Source organism: Sordaria macrospora, chromosome 1 (assembly GCF_033870435.1).
Source record: "Sordaria macrospora chromosome 1, complete sequence".
Classification (NCBI taxonomy): Eukaryota; Fungi; Ascomycota; class Sordariomycetes; order Sordariales; family Sordariaceae; genus Sordaria; species Sordaria macrospora.
Window position 1 is genome coordinate 7,552,336 of NC_089371.1, and position 19,221 is coordinate 7,571,556.

The window sequence follows — 19,221 nt, forward strand, 5'->3', positions numbered from 1 at the left end:
CTTGCCGGCGACGAGGGAAAAGGCAGGCGAACCGTTTCTGTGGAGTAGCTGAAGTGCGCCGTCCCCACACTGCCCTGGCCCTGGTTTGCTGAAGAGGATCTCTTACCCGGAATTGCACTGTCAGCGATGAGACGGTGTTCGACAGGGGACCAGGCCGGCTAGCTGATGGCCAGAAAATCCTTGAAGCGCAATGACCGAGGGATCTGACATTCTGACTCTGGAGATGGAGATCCCCTCATCACCTTCAGCCCGGGGGCCGGTCCGTCCCATGATGGCCAATCTGCAATTTTTCTGTTAGTGAAGGATATGGACACCGATGGAGCAACGGCACGCACGGGAGGGCCGCTGCTTCAGGATTGCTGATCGCTGTGCCTAATAACCTAACCGTCAAAGAGTGTTCAACAAAGTGTCCACCGTTATCGCGAAAGGGCAATTTCACACAGGCCCGAATCGGAGTGATGTCGCCAATCGATCCGCGAGGAAAGGGAAATGCGATGCGAGAGAGGAGAGAAGATGAAATCAAATCAAACCCAAAACCAAAACCCCACAAGGTATCAACGGGAGCACACTTTGATCGCGTCCTCGTCCACTTCAAACCCCACGGGCCTGATAAGCCCTATCAGAGTTGGCAATTCGAGAGGAATATGACGGTACCTTGCCTTATGTGGAAGATAAGAGATGTATCATTTGGAAACCCTCGTCGTGTTCGGCAAAGAGAAGTCCGTCCCGCCATCGTCAACTTTGAAGGCGGCTTTTGACTGCGATTGGGCATTGAACGGAATGCCATGAACTGATGAACTGATGAACTGATGAACCCGGCCCCTCTCGATTCGTGGACGTCAAGACGATGCGGGCGCGTTATCATTACCAACCGCACTCGCAGCATAGCACAGTAACTGAGCACACAGGTACAGGACACATGCTGCAGGAACATTCATACGAGACTTGCGCAGTAAATAGTTGCAACTATTGTCATGCGCATAGCTGCCGGGAGGATTGAGAAGGTTTGCTGTTTTGGACAGTCAGTTAGTTCCCTTGTAGACGGGACAGAATGCCTGGCAGTTGAAAAACAAAACCAGGGCGACTCGGAGAGAAACGGGGCACTGAAAGTCTAGTCGAACTCCGCTTCTGGAGCTGCGGAGACATTGAAATCGAGGTGATGAGTGGATGGCGGAGACAGGACGTTGAAGGTGGGCTGGTGGACCAGACAGCAGATCGGCACGGCCCACTTGCGCCCAGGGTTAGGTCCAGGGTTGGCTCAGGGTTCTTCGTATGTTGAAAAGAACAAGTATCGATTCTGAGGGTTCCGAGGATTCTGAAGACAAAAAAGACAGGAGACCTGTCTGAAAAGGAATAGCGCAAAAGGGCACATTCGGCGCTTAGCATTGACTATTCTGGGCATTTTCGCCCCCAAGGACCAATCAGCAGCCAGAAGTGCCCTTTTACTGTGCTTGCACGACAGAATTTTGAGCCAATCGCGTGTTAGACCGTCGCGGTTGCCCCGCTTTCCAAGTCTTGTCACTCTTCGTGACTCTGCAGTTCCACTTCCTTCGCACAACTCGACGGGACCTTCCACTTTGCTATTCCGCCTTTTCACGAGAGAAACAACTGAACCAACCAACAAGGTGAAGCCCAGGCCAACCACCACGTCCACATCCCATCTCCAGCACCTCATGGCACCCCGTCCACTGCCCGCCGACCGCCCGTCGACACCCTTCTGGCGTGCTCCATGCTGGCTTGACACGCATTTCACACCTATACCACACTAGACCCTGCTAATTTTATCCTCAGAGCTCGTCCTGCCCAAAAGCCACTCTGCATCACTGGACAGGCATCCGAATGCACACCATCGAGGCCGTGAATGGAGGACATGCCATGATGGAGGACAGGCCATGGAGGACACCATCCGGGCTCGACATGCGCTACTGACGGTACCTTATACCCTTGAACCATGTCCATCAGGCTTATGGCCTGGGGGGGCTATACCCCGTAGCGGGAGACCACACCCTTCTCGCCGAGCAACGGCGAGAGTGAGACCGAGAGACGAGTCTTTTCTTTCTCTTTCTCTTTCTCTCCTCTCTGTTCTTCCTTGCTGTGCTACGGTCCGGAAAAGATTCAAACTCTGGACGGTAGTATACCTGCTGCACTGTGCCTGTCACCGGTGACTGCTGCCACTGTCACTGGACTGGCCCTGTTCTCAACATCAAATCCATCCATGAACCGATCTGGTTCTGTTGCTGCAATCCATCCCATATCACATCCCATCCCGTCTCGCTTTTCACCTATCCCAACAGGGGCACCCCCCAGTTCGCCTTTTCTTTACGCCCAGACATCGATTGGAGACCAGTGTCTTCTGGCCCGTGGCTTACATAGGTACTATACCTGCACCGCACCGCTGAGGTTACCTCGTTACCCTCCTCCACAGCTTGAAGCGCTTGCCGACATCGTGGGTTGACCATCGATTCGCCCTACATAACTCTCTGCCGCTGTCCGTCAACGTCTCACAGTCGACCTTCCTCCTGGTTCGGCTTCTTTCACTGTGACCACGCGGGTTATACCACAAAAAGTCACATGTTCAATCCATCTTAAATCTCCCCGGTTCAGCGCATCCTTCAGCGCAGAGTAGCGATATCGAGGATACAAAGATCGGCACTGCCGGCAGCGGCAAAAACTCAACGGAAAAAGTGGCTTCAGGCCGCCATTGATACATACCCCTCGCCTGTGTCACCCCGAGACCCATAGGAGACATCTCAACCACCATGACTGCCAACATGGTAAGCAATATCAACATGTCCTTGAAATCAGCGATGCCGAGTGCTCACCATAAGCTGCAGGACAACCTACACCACCATTTGCGGGAGCATGACCGCCACAACGAAATGCGCCAAAAGACCGGCTCTCGGGTTGAGAGCTTCTTCTCCACCAACAATGTCAAGGATAGGCCAAACTCAGTATACACCGAATTCATGGAGTCCGACTGGGAAATGGAGGAGGACGATATCTACAGCGATATGGAGGATCTGGCTCATGATGACGAAGTCTCGCCTCGCAACAGCATTGGTTCAGTAAGTCGCTCGCACCTAGTATCTCCAAGTCCGTGATACGGGCCGCTAACAAAGGCAAAAGTCAAAGTCGGGCGGTCAACCAAGCTTCACAACCATGTCTTCATATGATGAGGTCCAAACACCAAGATCAGTGCCCCAAAGAGGAGGGTTCCCGTTCCCATATGAGGAGATGAAGCAAGTGGAAGGCCCCAGAGGGCCTCATCTTTTTCGCAGCTCCGTGTCACTGCATTCCATCGAATATCAAAACGCCTTGACTCTATCGCCAGTTACGGAACGGAAAGCCCAAGAACATGACCACTTTCTGCAACATACCGTCCATCTTACGACCCTTCCATCTAGGAGCAAGCGCGACTCCGGGCCCTTCCGATTCACCGATGTCGAACTCGACACACGAACCCTTCCTGAATGGACTCCTGAGATGGTTGCCCAATGGATGTTCAACGCCGGCGTTGAGCTTACTACCTGCGAAAGATTTGTGGAGAACGATATCACAGGATCCATCTTGATCACACTAAAGTTTGAGGATCTGAAAGAGCTTGGAATCACATCCTTTGGCATGCGGACAACAGTTTGGAACGAAATCCACTCCATGAGGAACATCCAGAAGCCGGAACCCCAGCCCGAAACCCCGATTGAGGATGAGCCGGACCGCAAGGTGGAGAGAGAGCTGCGGAGGAACGAAAGCGTAAACAAGCCCAAGAGGAAGGCGAGCAAAGTGAGGCCAAAGATCAATGACGTGATCTCTCCTCTTGAGTCAGTCTCCATTGTTGGCATTGAGCAGCTCATGCCCAAGCCTCACAGTTGCTCCAAGGGCGAGAACTGCGCCAAGTGGAAGCGGAACCAGAAGATGATTGAGGCGTTCAAGAAGGACCACCCATTTGTCAACATTGATGAAGGCGGTTTCATTATGGTTGCGGGTAATCCCGGAAACCCGCAGACGGCTGAGGCTATCGACCCCTTTCGTCCTGTCTCGGACGCCATCCCGTCGGTGGTGGCATCATCAGACGTTATGGGACCTGGAGATCAACCAACCCTCCAGTATCTCCAGGAAGCCACCCTGCGCAATGTCATATCGCGGGACCCCCAAGACAACGTTCGTCAGTTCCTTGACTTCCAGAACCACCATGCGGTTGGCTCAAGCGAGGTGCCTCCGACACCACCGTTCGAGCTGTACCCTCAACAGCAAGCCCAAAGCCCCCATGCGAGGTTGCGTGCTCTTCCTAAGCTGGCCATCCCTAATGAGGGTGGCGCTGTAGCTGGACCTGTATCAGCTCGTGCACAGCAGTCTGCTCGTCGTCAGTCGCAGGTAATCCCTTCGTATCGTGAGATGAGCGATCACTCTGCTTCTTCCGAAGAAGCGACCCCGGTTGGTGTGTACCGCTTCGGTACCCCTTTCTCCGAGATGGATGTTCCGGTCACCATGACCTCCATCCCCATCATTTCTCGAGATGTTTCTCAGTCAGTTCCGCCTGACATGAACTACCGCCATAACCCTGCTCCTCAGCGGTCTATGTCTCGCGCCACTATCCGCCGGCCCTCGTTCCCTGTCATGCCTGCGCTGGATGAGAACAACATCGTCACACCCCTCACTGCCGTGCAACCGCAGAACAAGTCTTTCTCTCAGAGAGCCACCACTCAGACACAGCGCCCTCTGCAGCCCCCTCCCCGTGTGCAATACCCTTGGAGCCAGACCAACCGCACCACCTTTGAGCGTGCCATCGCTCCCATGCCTGGCTCCTCGGCAGTCATTGCCCCAAGCAAGAGCGCCGGTACCAGCCCTACCGAGAGCCATAGAATCAGCAACAGTTCCAATAGCGGAAGCCGCCTATCTCCCACAAGCACGCAGCCCACGGAAGATATGACGAACGGCGAAGCCGTCTCCTACCAAGGCCTCATGAAGAAGCGCAAGACCAAGATGCTCCGTCATGAGTGGCACGAGCACTACTTCAAGCTCCGTGGCACCCGCTTGACCATGCACAAGGACGCGGCCACGGCCAACAACAAGACGCTCGAGTACATTGACATTGACGATTATGCTATCGCCTGCAGCAGCAATGCCAACACCTCCAAGCTCAACGCCGCCTTCAAGGCCATGCACATCCGCCGCGGCTCCGGCGATGCCCACTCCAAGAATGATATCGCCGCCTTTAGCTTCCAGCTGATTCCCCAGGACGGCAAGGCTGCCCTAAAGGGGCAGCTGCGCAAGCGGGAGAACAGCATCCCTGGTCCTTCGGCGGCGTCAGCTGCTGCTGCTAACGGCAACGCTATCCAAGGCGCCGTTAACGGCACCGGAAAGATGCACCACTTTGCTGTCAAGAGCAGAGATGAGCGCATTGACTGGATGCGGGAGTTGATGCTGGCTAAGGCGCTCAAGCAGAAGGGTGAAGGTGCCGAGGTTGTCGTCAACGGCAGCATGATTTGATACGATTTCTTTCCTTTTTGTGTCTTTTCTTTTTCACAGTTATACCCGCCTTTCGTTCTTTCCAGGGTGTTTACATCCTTTTTACCACAAAACTCCCACCTCACACCTTCGCTTCTTTCTCTTCTTCTTCTACTGATATCTTGGAAAAGAATGATTGGGATACCTTGAGATACCACTTTGAGCCGTTAAATGTCTTTTTTTTGGTTTACATTTCCACTTTTTTGTTTTCTCAAGCAACATTTAACGGCGTTTTATATCCTCTGCGTGTGTTTTTATTGTGGCTTTTTCCTTCTTTTGGTAGGATTGGGAAGGGAAGAGACGTGTAAAAAGGGGTGAACATGGTAGATACAGGTTGTGTACGGTCGGTCAGACCAGTCTATGGCATCCAAAACATAGCACCTGATCCGGTGGTGGAAACTCTAGGAAGGAACTGGGGTATCTTGGTTTTACTTCTCACGATTTTACGACGATTTATGAACCTCTTCGATACCTTTCTCTTCTTTTCAAATTTGTCCAGATTGTTCCTCTCTCTTTTTTTTCAACTACTACTAGATATGACCGCCGTTTTGAGTAGTGCACAATTCTGACCATCTGGCAACATTTGGTGTGCATTTTCACTCAGCGGCAAAACAAGAAAAAACGCAGAAACCAGACATGAGGGGACAAGGAGAGAGGGGAAGGAACTGTCTGCCACCACTTTCTGGATCTTGATCCAGAAGGATCGCTGGCTCTCGGAGGGAGCAGATCTTGATTGGGAACGACCTTAGCTAGTCAGTTAGGCAAACCCGTAATAGGCGGTGGAAATGAAGAAAAGCAAAATTACAATCACCTACCTTTCTCGCCTTCTCAGACGTACGCACCGTGATCATACGTCTTGATGCTATTCACACCTGGGTCTACATAGTAGACCTCAAATATTTCGCCTTGGGATAAACATCCGACATCACGGTCACAGCCCGAAGCAGCCCGATCAACAACGACGCTAGGTGAGTCCAAAGACTAACCACCAACGTTAGACTCTGACCCTCGGCATGAGCCAAGCAGCTTTCAGTGAGGCGAGAGGCAAGAGGTATGAATTTAAACCCAATGACGGGACAGCCAGGCCAGGCCCATAACGACGACCTTCTTTTGCCATCAACAGACAAAGGTTCAATTTCGGAGTGTCCGCCCAAACGAATGGATCATGAAACAACGTTCGGTTTTCAGTAAGAGATCAGCAGACTGCGAGGCGACTCCTGACTCCCGTCTCGTTCATTCATACCCTCAGGGCTCAGGCATCAGTCAGACCCTGAAGACCTGGAGCTAGAGCTAGAGCTAGAACTGTCCAGGCTGGCCAGGCTCATCACATGAACAAAAGTGGCTGTGTGTGCGTGTTAGCGTAAGTGACAATGGAACTTCCATTTGGGGAGTCTACTCTGTCAGTGCCTGAAGGGGTGAGTGTCAGGGTGTGTGGGTGTGCAGTTCAAGGAAGCGAGACAAGGAAACAAAACAGTGAGAATGCTAGCCGCCGTGAAGATGAATCGACGCTTCGCGCGCGTAGAGAGAAAGACGGGCAGACAGGATCTGTGTGGATGGCAAGCGAGACTGGGATAGACTGGAATAGATAGACTGGGACAGAAAAACCGAAAGGGAAACTCGGCGCTTAGCGGCAGGTGGAACGGGACGTGTGACGAGAGTGACGAGAGTGATGAAAGTGACGAGTGATGGATGCCAAGAAATGTTCCGGGTACGGCAGCAGGAAGGACCCATGTTCCTTCCACAGTTCTACGTACTTCAAAGTTTCTGGGAATCGATCGAGAAGGAAACACTGCATGGACACTCTCGCATTGCCTCTTCCTTCCATTTCTATCCAGTTCACTTCAATTTGCCTTTGTGAAGTGGGATGTACAGAATGAGTGATTCCTTCCATTTTGGGCAGCAGTTCACAAAATCAAGCACATCCGCATGCCCAGGGCACAGTGTCGTAACTTTCTTCCTAGATGCACAGTACAGTGAATCTGGAGCTGAAACCAGAGTAGAAGATATTCAGGAGAAGAACTGGAAAGAGGCAACCTACCGGGCCTCAACAACGGGCTGTCCATTCGTCCGGGTGGCAATGAGACCGTGCCGGCTGGGCGGCTCGATGCTGGTCTGGTTGACCAGTTGGTCGGGTCGGCCATCGGTCAAGTCTCCGAACTTTTTGAGTAAGCGGCGAGGCCCGCAAGGCCACTGAGGACAAGTGTAATAACATCTGATGATTGAGGCGAAAGAGCGAGGAATGAAATCAGGGGAATGGAAGCGAGGTGAGGTTAGATTAGATGGAAGAAGTCATTCAAGGCCTCTTTCAGGCCTCGCTGGGCCTCACTCTTGACCTTATGCCCTTGGGTTTGCCTGCTCATGGACATGGGCGGTCTCTTTGTGTCCAACCCGTAGTCAGCTTGCCCCGTTTTAGTCTGTCAGATCAACTTCATTGTTCCTTCGCTCCTCCACTCCTTTCCCTCAACCTTTGCCACCTGATCGTATGGTCGCGATAATGGCCAGAGGCAGCCAACTACACCAACTAGATCAACAGTCGGGTATCAAGTCAACAACAACGGGCGGCTCTAGACGGTCGACACTCGATACGTAGTGGAAATATCCGTCAGCAGACAGTCCATCGTCTGTCTCCAAAAGGGCAATCGATTAATGTCAAGATTGCGATAAACAAACTTCGCCTCGGCGTCTAATTCCCCCCCCCCCGCTGTCTTCCATCAACTGAGGTGTATGAGGTTCATTCGGCCGCTCGGGGATGGAATCGGGGCACGCGGGGACGGGGGCCCTGAAAGGACGTGACGGGAAATCTTGATTTTGATCTTTATCTTGATGATCTTGCTCGGAACCAACCAACCGACCAACCCAAACCCAACCCAACTTACACTTGCACAAAGTTCCGGCCACAACGACTGCACCAACTGGCGCGAAACATCATCAGCTGACGTTCTATTCCAAAGAACAATTGTTGTGCTCTTCGACAAAGTAGGTCTAAAAGACCGAACCGCGCGCGAGCGAGCGAGATTTGGGTTATGGAAATGAAAAGTGAAAAGTGAAAGACTCGCCCGCCGGTCGCGCATGACTGTGAATGAATGAGTGACCTCATTAACACTCACTACTGTGGAACTGATGCATTGATATAACCAACACTGGAGTCTATGGTACAGCGTCTAGATATATACAAAGGTTTCGATCGACGGTTGGACCTTTGCGGATATCAGACCGGGTTAAATACATGTTGTTAATGACGGAAACCCAAGCCCGGTACCTAGATGGTACTTCCATCGATTCAACGACTTCAGCGTCCTCTCGGGGTCCAGTGGTCGGTGACGTGCGGCGGTTGTTTGTGTTGTTGCCGTTCATTGTTCGTAACCAACGTGTCAAATGTTGGGCCAACATTGGCGCTACAGTACCTATGTCGCAAAAGGGGAGGAAGTGGATGAAGAATGCCTTTGTTTGAATTGTAGCCCGCGGCGGGACCGCCACACATTGAAGCTGCAATCCTTTGCTGCTTGATTTTCGGATGAGGCTCTGCGCGTACTGTTGAAAGCCACAACCGGGGCCGCGATGGTTTGTTGAACTCTTGAACGTCCGAGGTCGGGATGTGTACCCGGTTAACATTGTTGGGTTGTGTAAACATCACAAGTAAACGGCAGAGTAGATGGAATATGGAAGTTTGGTAACGAAGAAATAATTTTGAAACTCCCACTAGTAGATGATATAACAGACATGGTATCTCTAGCCCATGATCCCAATACTGCACTTGCACTGAAGAATGATGATGATTTGTATGCAACAGCAACAGCAACGCCGACCACAACAATCCAATCCCAACCCCGATCACAACATCCTCTACCCCTGAACCGTCTGTCAAGAAGTGGTAACCATTTACCACTTGTTTCCCGTCTTGTTCTTCTTGAGCCTGGCCGCCTTCTCCCTCGCGTACTCGTTCGACGCCTGGCCTTCGGATCCCTGGATCTCCGCCACCAAGCGCTTGTACTTCTTCTCGTACGCCTCGTCCTTGGCCTTCTTGACCTTGAGATTCTCGCGCTGCATGAAGGCCGCGTCCTTGCGGAGCTCTCTGAGCGCGCCCTTGCGCTCTTTCTTGTGCTCGGCGCGGAGCTTGGCCATCTCGGCGCGCTCGCGGTCGGGGTCGTAGTGCTTGTTGGGATCGAACGAGTCCTCGAACTTGGGCACGTACGTCTTGATGGCGAGCGGCTTGTGGTGGTGCAGCTCGAGCGGCCTGCGCGAGACCTGGGCGAGCTGGAGCAAGCGAGAGATGCTCGTTGTTGTGTCCTTGAGCTGCTTGACGAGGGCCGCGGGGAGCTGGGCGGCGTTGGATTTGGTAGTCAGGTGTTGGAGCACGCGCTGGGCAGGCTGGAAGGTCTCGTAGAATGCGGGGAGCTTGCACCACGTCTCGGAGGCGGTCCTGAGAACGGAAGTGATGGTGCTGATGATGGCAACCTTCTGAGCGGAGTCCTCGCTGGCGAAGCGAGTGCTCTTGGGCTGCTGGCAGTCACCGCAGTTGAGCTTCCTGACGGTCACCTTGCTGGCACCCTTGACACGGATACCAGCAGCGGGTTCGTGTACGGGGAACAGACCGAGCTTCTCCTTGGGCTTCTCAGCAGCGAGCGAGCAAAGAGTGTTGAGGCAGAAGTTGATAAACTCTGGTACGTAACGCTTGGAGAATGATTGATACTGAAGGGCGAGGATCGAAAGGTAAGCGCCGATCGAGTAGTCGGCGAGTGTCTGGGGAATCTTTTGTCCCAAGTAACGGGTGATGGAAAGCATCGCAGGGGTTACCACCTGGTGGAAGTGATCAGAAGTAGGGTATGTTGTACCAATAGCTGTGAGAAGCATAAGGTCGCCGACAGTAAGAGCCAGTGGCCGCTCCTCCTTGATCTGCTCGAGACGTGCCCTGTAAGCCTTGGATACCTCAATGGCGAAGAAGGTCTTTGCGAGCGAGTGAACGTGGCGGATCAAGTTCTCAATGGCAGGGAACCAGGTGGGCTCGAAATTGTCGCCCAGGTAAGCGATATGCTCAATGAGGGCCTGGGTAAAGTTCCCAAGACGCTCCTTGTTCTTTTCGTTCAGCTTGGGGTGATAGAGAGCTCTGATCCTCTGGACGGCCACTGGAAGTTTTGCTACGGGAAGATTTCCCAAAATATCCAGCAGCTGCTCGTGACTCTCGGGGCATGGGAAGGTGTATGGTATGCCGTCCTCATCGCCGGCTTTTGACTGAGCGTGAAGTTTTGTGGCCACCTCTTCCGACTCGCCGTCCGCACCACCATTCACAAGCTCGTCCTCATCAGGATCATAAGCATCCTCCTCGTCGCTTCCTTCGACATCCGACATGTCGTCCTCGTCCATATCCAATTCAGAGCCGCTTGCGATAAGGTCGTCTTCGAGCAAGAAATCGTCTTCGTCGTCCAAACCCATCTCGGTGGCGGTCATTCGTAGCTTGATACCCTTGCCGAGGCCGAACTCGTCCTCATCGGCTTCGTCTTGTACCTCTTGGTCGTCTCCCTTCTTCTTGCCCTTCTTCGGCTCCTCCTCTTCCTCGTCATCCGAGACGACCTCGCCCCGCATGCGCCTGAGTCGCTTCTCCTCCATCTCCTTGAGACGCTTGACTCCTTCCTCCGCCCTCTCCTCTTCGGTCTTCGTCCTGTCGGTAACCTCGGCCCTGGCTTCGCGCGTTGCCTGCTTAAGACGCATGTTGTATTCCTTCTCGAGCTGTTCCAAGTCGATTCCTGCCACCGTGGCAGGGCCCTTGGGTTCCTTCGTTTCCTTCGGCTTCATCTGGAAAAGTAGGGACTGCACTTGTCTCAATTCCTTGTCGAGCTCGACTCGTAGATCTTCGTCTTCCTCCTTGGCGGCTTGTCGTTCCTGTAGAAAAAAGTGATTAGCAGGTGACTGGAAGCAGACGCCTCAGGGGGGATCCTTACGTATTTGAAGGCCTTCGACTTTGCGATAACCTCCTCCATAACCTCCTTCTTGGTCTTCTTCCTTTCCGGTTGTCCATCCTCTCCTTCACCTTCTGCGGCCTCCTCCTCGGCACGCAGGCGCTTGAGGAACTTCTTTCTGGCGGAACGCTCATCGTCGGATTCCATGTCGGAAATGTTCTCGTCGAAATCGTCACGGCCAACCTCCATGTCGTCGTCGTCAAAGAGAGTCTTGCCGGCGTGTGTAAGGGTGACCTGCTCCGCATCGTCGTCGGAACCCTCCAGGTCAAAGACGGTGTTCTTCTTGTGGCTCTTCATCTGCTCGCGGGCGAAACGCTCCATCATCTTGTCCTCTAGCGTCATGTTGGGGTCGTCCTCGCCGAAACGTCTATCGACAATACCGCCGACCTTGTTGCGCCGTTGCATTTCGACCAACAGAGTTTCTTTTCGCTGTTCGTGACATACGGTTAGCATCAGAGCAGGCACAAATCAGCAACCATGGGAATGGATTAACGAACCCTCTGTTCAGCGGTGGCCTTCGCAAGGCCGGGGCGGCCTTGGATGCCCTTGGCGAGTTTGTCATTCTGGGGCTTGTTGGTGGTGACCTCAAACTTGGGTCCTCTGGCGCTGGTCTTGAACTGGAAGGGGTTGAACTGCTCTCTGATGCTGGCGAGAGCTTCGTGGCGCTGGAGTCGCTTGTCCGTGGAAGCCTTTGCATCCTGGGCGTTTTGGCGCTTTTGCTTCTTGGATTTCTGGGGACCAATAATGCCTTGGTCCTTGAGGGAGGCCTTCAGCCTCTTAAGCTGAGACCCGGCCATGTTTGCTGAGAAGTCTCGGTTGTTGACTTGACAGGGGAATGTTGAGAGAGAGAAAGACGGGAGAGAGATGGCGTCGCGAAGTGGGTTCGATCGCGAGGCCGGCAATCAATTGTCTTTGGCGGCGGTTCTCAGAAATTTTGGAGGTGAAGGGTGTTTATCTTATCGAAAGGCCCCACCAGCAATTCTTGGCGGTCACAGTTGACAGGGGCAGCAACCTGAAGACGAGAAGGGAGCACATGTACTGCACTGTAGCTGCCGAAAGTTGAAGCTCTACAGCGTGTCTCACTCCACTGAAAGAAAGCTCTCCGTCGTCATCCTCTTGTCCAGGATTTAGAGACCTCTCAACCTCAAAAGTCGCCATGTGATCTAGAAAACAACAGCAAGTCAAGCTTATGCAGGAGCATCTTTCTTCACCATACCGTTACTATGGGCTGGCAATCCTCCGTTCTCCGAAATGAGAGGGTGGTTTTCACCGGCCTCGGCTTCGTCACGGCGAGCCTGATCATCTTCGCCATGAACACTTGGTTAGCAAGATGGCGAGACGAGACCATTGTCACTCCCAATCCGCCCAAGACGCAGTACATCACCCAGCAGACTGAAGACTCACTCGAAGAGAAGACATTGGACACCTTGCTGGGCCATTACAACCACGCCATCAAGGAGACGGCTGCCAAGATCATCTGTGATAGGGCTGCAAGTGACCCCAAAATCCTCGAGACGTTGCTCCGGGGCATCACCCGTCCGGATTATGACGAGCGTGTCAAGAACTTGAGGGCTCTATCAATCATCTGCGTTCCCCGTGAGTGTTCCCAGAATACATGGAAACCCCATCCAATCTACTAACTAACCTGGCCGCAAGGAGTCCTTCCTATGCTTAACACCTGGAAAGCATACTCCGCCATAGTCCGGTGCCTTGAGCTATCCCTGGACCCGGAGCAGGAGGTACTAGACAATGAGGGGTGGGATGATTATCCTTTAAGGGATATCACCGAGAAGATTTGCTTCCTCTTTCTCGATCAACTAGTTGGGAGCTATGGGCCAGAGATGCTGATTCGCTCCAAGTTTGTCGAACGTTGGCTGTCCAAGCAGAATTGGGGCAGGACCGAGGATGACAGACAGCGCAACTTCCACAACTACATGCTGTACAAGGACAACAAGATGAGGAAGCTTGCCGATGCGGTGCGCAAGACCGAGTTGGGCAGGGCCGTGCTGGTCAAGTGTGGTCTCTACACCCAAGAGGCGGCTGACGACTTTGCGGCTGAGCAGGCGGATAACTTGAACCTCATGGACACAAGCGGCGACCGGTATAACCTTCTGCTCTCCATTAACATGGGTCGGGCTTCGCGGGCGCAGGAGACGAGTGCTGAGGAGCAGCGGATTAGACATCGGAATCGCGAGGCTATTGTGATGAACGATGGGACTAGACCGATCGGAAGGGACGATATCATCCACCGATCTACGGATTGGCAGGTTCTGGGAGAGCCTGGTCAGTCTTGAAGGAGCGGCTCAGTAAATACAGGGGTTGTATCATCATTGTAGAATTATGCTTTTGCGATGGAACGGGGAGGAGTAGGGGGGGAAAGGACAAATCGGCATGTTTCAAGCATTAATTCATTGAACCAAAAATACAGTTTAAAAGATCTTTTGGGCGGATAAGATGGTGTGCGTTTCCATTGAAAAGCGACATATGCATAGTCGATTCATCCGCTAACGATTTTTGTGCATCTCCACCAAAATCCTTAACAAAGGAAGGAATGATGATCTCAACACACCAAATCACTGCAATGCTCACATTACTTTATGGTTCAACTCAAACGAACCACATCATGAACCATTGACTTTTCGCCTATTTCAAAGACAAGCGCACCAAAGCATATGGTATCACCAACCTCGCCAAGCAAACCCCAGCAGGACCCTTCGAAGCCGCAACGCGGCCGTTCGTCATTACTCCAGTCCCGTTTCCCGGCCCCGCTCCGCCGCGAACACCCTTCCAAGTTCCAACCTCCACCCCGTGCCCCGGACCCGGCTTTCATCACCTCATTACTCCTCTTCCATTCAAAATGCCGCCCTCAAAACCAGTTGACATCCCCTCCTTCGCCTCCACCCAACTCACCCTCCTCTCCTCGGAGCTCGCCGCCGAAATCGCCGAGACCTCCGAGCTCGTCGGCGCGCACACGCCCACCGCACTGCAGCGCGCCGGTCTGGCGCTGACCAATCTCGTCGTCAACGCCCAGCGGACCGGCTACGGCGGCAAGACGGTGTTGGAACTCGGTCCTGATTCTGCTACCGTTATTGCTTCCAGTGGAAACCCCCCAAAAGGAGGATATGATGGACCGGAATTACCAGAACATGGAATCAGGACGGGCGATATCGTGCTGGTGTCTGAACAGCCGGCGGGGAGCGCGAAGAGGAGAGAGGTCAGGGAGTTGGAGAAGAAGGGCGCGAAGGGCGTGGTGACGAGGGTGGGCAGGGGGGTGGTGGGCGTGGCGCTGGATGAGGATAAGGGGGAGGAAAATGTGGTTGGGGCCGGCGGGGTGGGAGGTAGTGGAAGGGTTTGGATGGTTAAGTTGGCTGATGATGTTACTTATCGGAGGTGAGTTTGTGATGACTGATGTGAAGTGAAATGAGGGATGAAAAGAGTCGGCTGGTTAAGGTTGGTAGTGGGTGAGAGGAAGGTGAAAAAGGGGCAAGAGGATGGGAGACGGGGATTTGGTGAGGATACAAAGCAATTGTCAACTGACATGAGAATTACAGGATGAACGGAACTATGGAGAAGCTTCAAAAGATGAGCGAGTCGGAACACTCCATGTTCATCAGAGTCCTTTTTGGACAGTCATCACCCTCACCTGTCCCGGCGGACCTCATTAATGACCCAGAGGTTGGCAATATTGAGTGGGTTGATCCTACACTGAACGACTCTCAAAAGGATGCTATTCGGTTTGCCTTGGCCTCGAGGGAGATAGCTCTCATCCATGGTCCTCCCGGCGTATGTTCACTCAACCTCTTCCCCCCTCTTCTACCCGTAATCTAGCTAACTCACAACAACAGACCGGCAAAACTCACACCCTAATCGAACTAATCCTCCAACTTCTCCGACGTGACCTCCGAATCCTGGTCTGCGGCCCTTCCAACATCTCCGTCGACAACATCGTCGAGCGACTCTCGCCACACAAGCTACCCATCCTCCGCCTCGGCCACCCAGCCCGCCTTCTCCCCTCCGTCCTCTCACACTCGCTCGACGTCCTCACCACGACCTCGGACGCTGGCGCCATCGTCAAGGATGTGCGCGCCGAGATGGATGCCAAGCAAGCCTCGATCCGAAAGACGCGCAACGGGCGTGAGCGCCGAGTCGTTTACACGGAGCTGAAGGAGTTGCGCAAGGAATACCGCGAGCGGGAGCGGCGCTGCGTCAGCGACCTGGTAGGCCGGAGCAAAGTCGTGCTAGCGACGCTGCACGGCGCGGGGGGCTACCATCTGAAGAACGAGGAGTTTGACGTGGTGATCATCGACGAGGCCAGCCAAGCGCTGGAGGCGCAGTGTTGGGTACCCCTGCTGTGGGCGAAGAAGGCGGTGTTGGCGGGTGACCACCTGCAGCTGCCGCCGACGATCAAATCGTTGAACTCCAAGGCCTCCAAAGGAGACCAGCCCAAGGAAAGGGGACCGACGCTGGAAACGACGCTGTTTGACAGACTGCTGGCCTTGCATGGCCCTGCCATCAAGAGGATGCTTACCACGCAGTACCGCATGCACGAGAAGATCATGCGTTTTCCCTCGGACGAGCTCTACGAGTCTAAGCTCGTGGCCGCTGAGCATGTCAGGGAGCGCTTGCTCAAGGACTTGCTGTACGAAGTCGAAGACAACGACGATACCACCGAGCCGCTGGTTTTCATTGATACGCAGGGCGGTGACTTCCCGGAGAAGAACGAGGAAGAGCTGGACAACAACGGATCTGCGACAGACAAGAAAAAGGCCATCAAGAGAAGTCTTCACGGCGAGAGTAAGAGCAATGAGATGGAGGCGGCACTGGTAAAACAGCATGTGCGTAGCCTGGTCGAGGCGGGGGTTAGACCAGAGGACATTGCGGTCGTGACGCCGTATAATGCTCAGGTATGTTCAGTTACCCTTGCCTTGGTTCCAGTCTGCCTGTTTGTTCCCCTTCTTTTCCCCCCCTTGGTCTTCTCCTCTCTTTCTTTTGGAACCAGGAGAGAAAGAAGCCTACCACGGCACAACAGCCCGTATGCTTTGCATGAAACAACGTGTTCTGTTGTGTACGCCCAGGCCACGGCATGGAAAAACGCATTACACGGCATTGACAACTGACCAACTTCTCTTTGGTGTTTGTGTGATTACACAGTTGAGCATCCTAGCGCCCCTAAAGGACGAGTTCCCCGGCATCGAACTCGGCAGTGTAGATGGATTCCAAGGCAGAGAGAAGGAGGCAGTCATCTTCAGCCTGGTGCGCAGCAACGACGAAGGCGCAGTCGGTTTCTTGGGCGAGAAACGACGGCTGAACGTTGCCATGACGCGGCCGAAGCGGTCGTTGACGGTTATTGGTGATTCGGAGACGGTCAAGAAGTAAGTAGTACTACGCTACAACACCCTCCAGGTAGGCTTGATCAATGACTAACTTGACTTTTTCTTCACAACGACAGGGGTAGCGCATTTCTCAAGAGGTGGATGGAGTTCCTGGAGGAGAATGCCGACTTGAGGTATCCAGACGTTTCAAGCTTGGCGTTGGAGTCATGATGATGATGATGATGATGACACAGCGTAAGCAAGCAAGCAAGCAAGGGACGGACGCAACGCAGCCCGATCAAGTGAAGAATTTCAGGCCAGGCACCAGGTACGGAACGGATATCACGGGTATGGTATTACGGGCGAGTAAGAACCTTTCCAGAAGAGCGGGCCGATCAAAGCTTGATGGGGATATGTCTGCGTGTCTGAATGGCGTCTCCCGTCACTCTTCAGAGCGGGCAGGTACCAGGCACACACAAAGATACTATACAGCGACATAAGCGAAGAAGTTTACGGAATCTAGGCATACGAAGCGAGTAGTAAGCGAGTTGCGCTCACGGCATGCCACGTATGTGCACTATGTATGTATTAGGAGGCAAAAAGAGGCGAAAAGGCAGGCAGGAGGCTCTTTTTGGGGTTTGGGCAACCTCAGTTTAATTTGCAAAGAACAACAACTTTGGGACCAGTCGGAGATATTCCCGTGTCTAGTATAGTACCTACTCTGGCTCGTTCTGTGCTCCATTACCTACACTATCAGTGTTAGGCCAGCCTAGTTTTCCTATTCGTTTGTCTTCAGAGTAGAGTATAATATGTCGTGTACTTGTGCAGAGTCAAAACTCAGAAGTGAGGTTGATGAGGTGAGGTTACTCGGTTGGGTGAGCATGTCTCTTGTGAGAAACTGAACGGGGAACGGGAATGGGGCCTTGCCCCGAACTGGAACTGAGCCAGGAAAGAAGCCGGAAAAGGCAGTACTGGAAGCTCAGTCAGTCAGTCAGTCAGTGGCTTCCTTTCCTTGCGATGTCTCTGATGTGAGTCGTTTTCTGTCATCAATCGAATTTGAGTCTGTGTACCCCCAGCTTCTATGTGTGCAAGGTGAGAAGGAAGGAGCATGAAGCATGAAACCCGAAAAAGAGGATGAAGTGAGAAGTCTGGGCCAGAGAGGCTCGAGAGAGGTTGAAAGTCAAAAAGATGGAAGGAAGGACAGGCAGCGAATAGGAAGCCCTGTCTTTGCTTTGCCCTGTTTCAAGTTGAAGGGTGTGGGGCAATTGCGGAAGCCCATCATGGCCCCACCCTCTCTCAAAAATGCACCTGCACTTTGGACCCCTGTCAAAGCGCCAAGAATGCAGTGACCACTGACCAAAAGCGGGGACATCCCCTTGCCCCCCTCTTTTAGGCATCTCTTCACAACTCCAAAAACTCAAAAAAGATTCAAATCTCGAGAAGGAACGGGCGGAGACGACGACTCGACGAGTAATGCACTGAACGAATGAGTTGGCAGCGTCGAGGCAAAGAGTACGGAAGGAAGGCATTGCATCGTTTCGCCTTGACCGGAACAGTTGCTGTGGAAAACAAACTCTTTCCTGTCGCTTCCTCTTATATCAAAATGCCATTCCACATCTGGACCGACCAAAATGAGATTCAGGTGCATTCAATCCCCCATTGTTTTAGCCTTGTAGCACAACTGTGCATGTAGAACAGTGAGTACTACTCCGTGAGGATAAACCGCGATAAGGAAACTTTTTCGAGACACTCCAACGACGACGACGACGACAGACGACGAGCACGCGCTGCGGTGGCGGGGTGTTACCAATTCCCGGTTTCATTGAACGGTTGAACCTTGCTGAATGACCTCCGAAAAAAAGCTTGGCCCTGCCCCCTCATCGTTACCACCTCGTGGGCTCCTCCAATGGCCCATCGGAAGACAAGGAGGCAGAGTAGAAGGAGGTTATCTACAGCATCATCAGTGCAACTTGACAAGACTACGAAACTACACCAATCTCGAACGAGCCGTCCTACCTTTTTGCACGCGAGACTTGACAAGATCAGTATATACCTACCACCGGAGCTTTTTCCCACGCCTTTTCCCTCCCATCTTCGAGTAAAGGTCCTTAAGTCCTAAATGCTGACTCTGGAAGGGGGTCCCCGTGATGGTCCATGCCCGTGGTCCCTTTGGCTGGAGTTGTTGTTGTTGCGACTTTGTGATCTGTCGCACTTGACTTGATTCATTCATGGGGGCACGGTAACATCCAACAACTTTCACCTTGTCCAACAGTATCACCAAAACCTCGTATTCTCCGCTTTCCACGATTCTCTCTTCTCCATGCCCCCCCCCCCCCCCCCCCCCCCCCCCCCACCCCTGCCCCGGATTTGTCCTTGAGACGACCTTTGACTTTAACGTGTCTGCGAACCGAACGCCCGTGCGCGCCATACACTAACAGACTACCACTCAT

The 19,221-nt window shown here is 53.1% G+C and overlaps 4 protein-coding genes across 4 annotated transcripts; 3 read left to right on the forward strand and 1 right to left on the reverse strand.

The window, feature by feature from the left end:
• The first annotated feature begins 2,252 nt into the window (after nucleotides 1-2,252).
• Nucleotides 2,253-6,828, forward strand: SMAC4_00341 (uncharacterized protein). Its single transcript, XM_003351748.2, has 3 exons — nucleotides 2,253-2,774; nucleotides 2,835-3,065; nucleotides 3,127-6,828. Exons 1-3 carry the CDS (start codon nucleotides 2,760-2,762, stop codon nucleotides 5,485-5,487), a joined length of 2,607 nt encoding a protein of 868 aa, XP_003351796.1. The 5' UTR covers nucleotides 2,253-2,759; the 3' UTR covers nucleotides 5,488-6,828.
• Nucleotides 6,829-9,175: 2,347 nt separating this feature from the next.
• Nucleotides 9,176-12,380, reverse strand: SMAC4_00342 (uncharacterized protein). Its single transcript, XM_003351749.2, has 3 exons — nucleotides 11,957-12,380; nucleotides 11,442-11,888; nucleotides 9,176-11,382 (listed from the first exon to the last, which is right to left on the reverse strand). The coding sequence occupies exons 1-3, from the start codon at nucleotides 12,254-12,256 to the stop codon at nucleotides 9,385-9,387; spliced, it is 2,745 nt and encodes a 914-aa protein (XP_003351797.1). The 5' UTR covers nucleotides 12,257-12,380; the 3' UTR covers nucleotides 9,176-9,384.
• A 133-nt stretch (nucleotides 12,381-12,513) lies between these two features.
• On the forward strand, nucleotides 12,514-13,923 carry SMAC4_00343 (uncharacterized protein). Its single transcript, XM_003351750.2, has 2 exons — nucleotides 12,514-13,055; nucleotides 13,116-13,923. The coding sequence occupies exons 1-2, from the start codon at nucleotides 12,683-12,685 to the stop codon at nucleotides 13,751-13,753; spliced, it is 1,011 nt and encodes a 336-aa protein (XP_003351798.1). The 5' UTR covers nucleotides 12,514-12,682; the 3' UTR covers nucleotides 13,754-13,923.
• A 393-nt stretch (nucleotides 13,924-14,316) lies between these two features.
• Nucleotides 14,317-17,926, forward strand: SMAC4_00344 (uncharacterized protein; the record flags this gene model as incomplete). The annotated part of the gene is made up of 5 exons (XM_003351751.2): nucleotides 14,317-14,849; nucleotides 15,011-15,242; nucleotides 15,305-16,363; nucleotides 16,611-16,831; nucleotides 16,909-17,926. 5 exons carry the CDS (start codon nucleotides 14,317-14,319, stop codon nucleotides 17,000-17,002), a joined length of 2,139 nt encoding a protein of 712 aa, XP_003351799.1. The 3' UTR covers nucleotides 17,003-17,926.
• Nucleotides 17,927-19,221: the final 1,295 nt, after the last annotated feature.

Bases quoted from the DNA above. Each gene is read 5' to 3' on its own strand.
- SMAC4_00341 (XM_003351748.2), top strand. The intron at 3,066-3,126 runs GTAAGTCGCTCG...CAAAGGCAAAAG, and splicing joins CTCGCAACAGCATTGGTTCA to TCAAAGTCGGGCGGTCAACC.
- SMAC4_00342 (XM_003351749.2), bottom strand. From the start codon at position 12,256: ATGGCCGGGTCTCAGCTTAAGAGGCTGAAGGCCTCCCTCAAGGACCAA. The intron at 11,889-11,956 runs GTTCGTTAATCC...TGTCACGAACAG, and splicing joins AGGCCACCGCTGAACAGAGG to CGAAAAGAAACTCTGTTGGT. The intron at 11,383-11,441 runs GTAAGGATCCCC...TTTTTTCTACAG, and splicing joins AGTCGAAGGCCTTCAAATAC to GAACGACAAGCCGCCAAGGA.
- SMAC4_00343 (XM_003351750.2), top strand. From the start codon at position 12,683: ATGGGCTGGCAATCCTCCGTTCTCCGAAATGAGAGGGTGGTTTTCACC. The intron at 13,056-13,115 runs GTGAGTGTTCCC...CCTGGCCGCAAG, and splicing joins ATCAATCATCTGCGTTCCCC to GAGTCCTTCCTATGCTTAAC.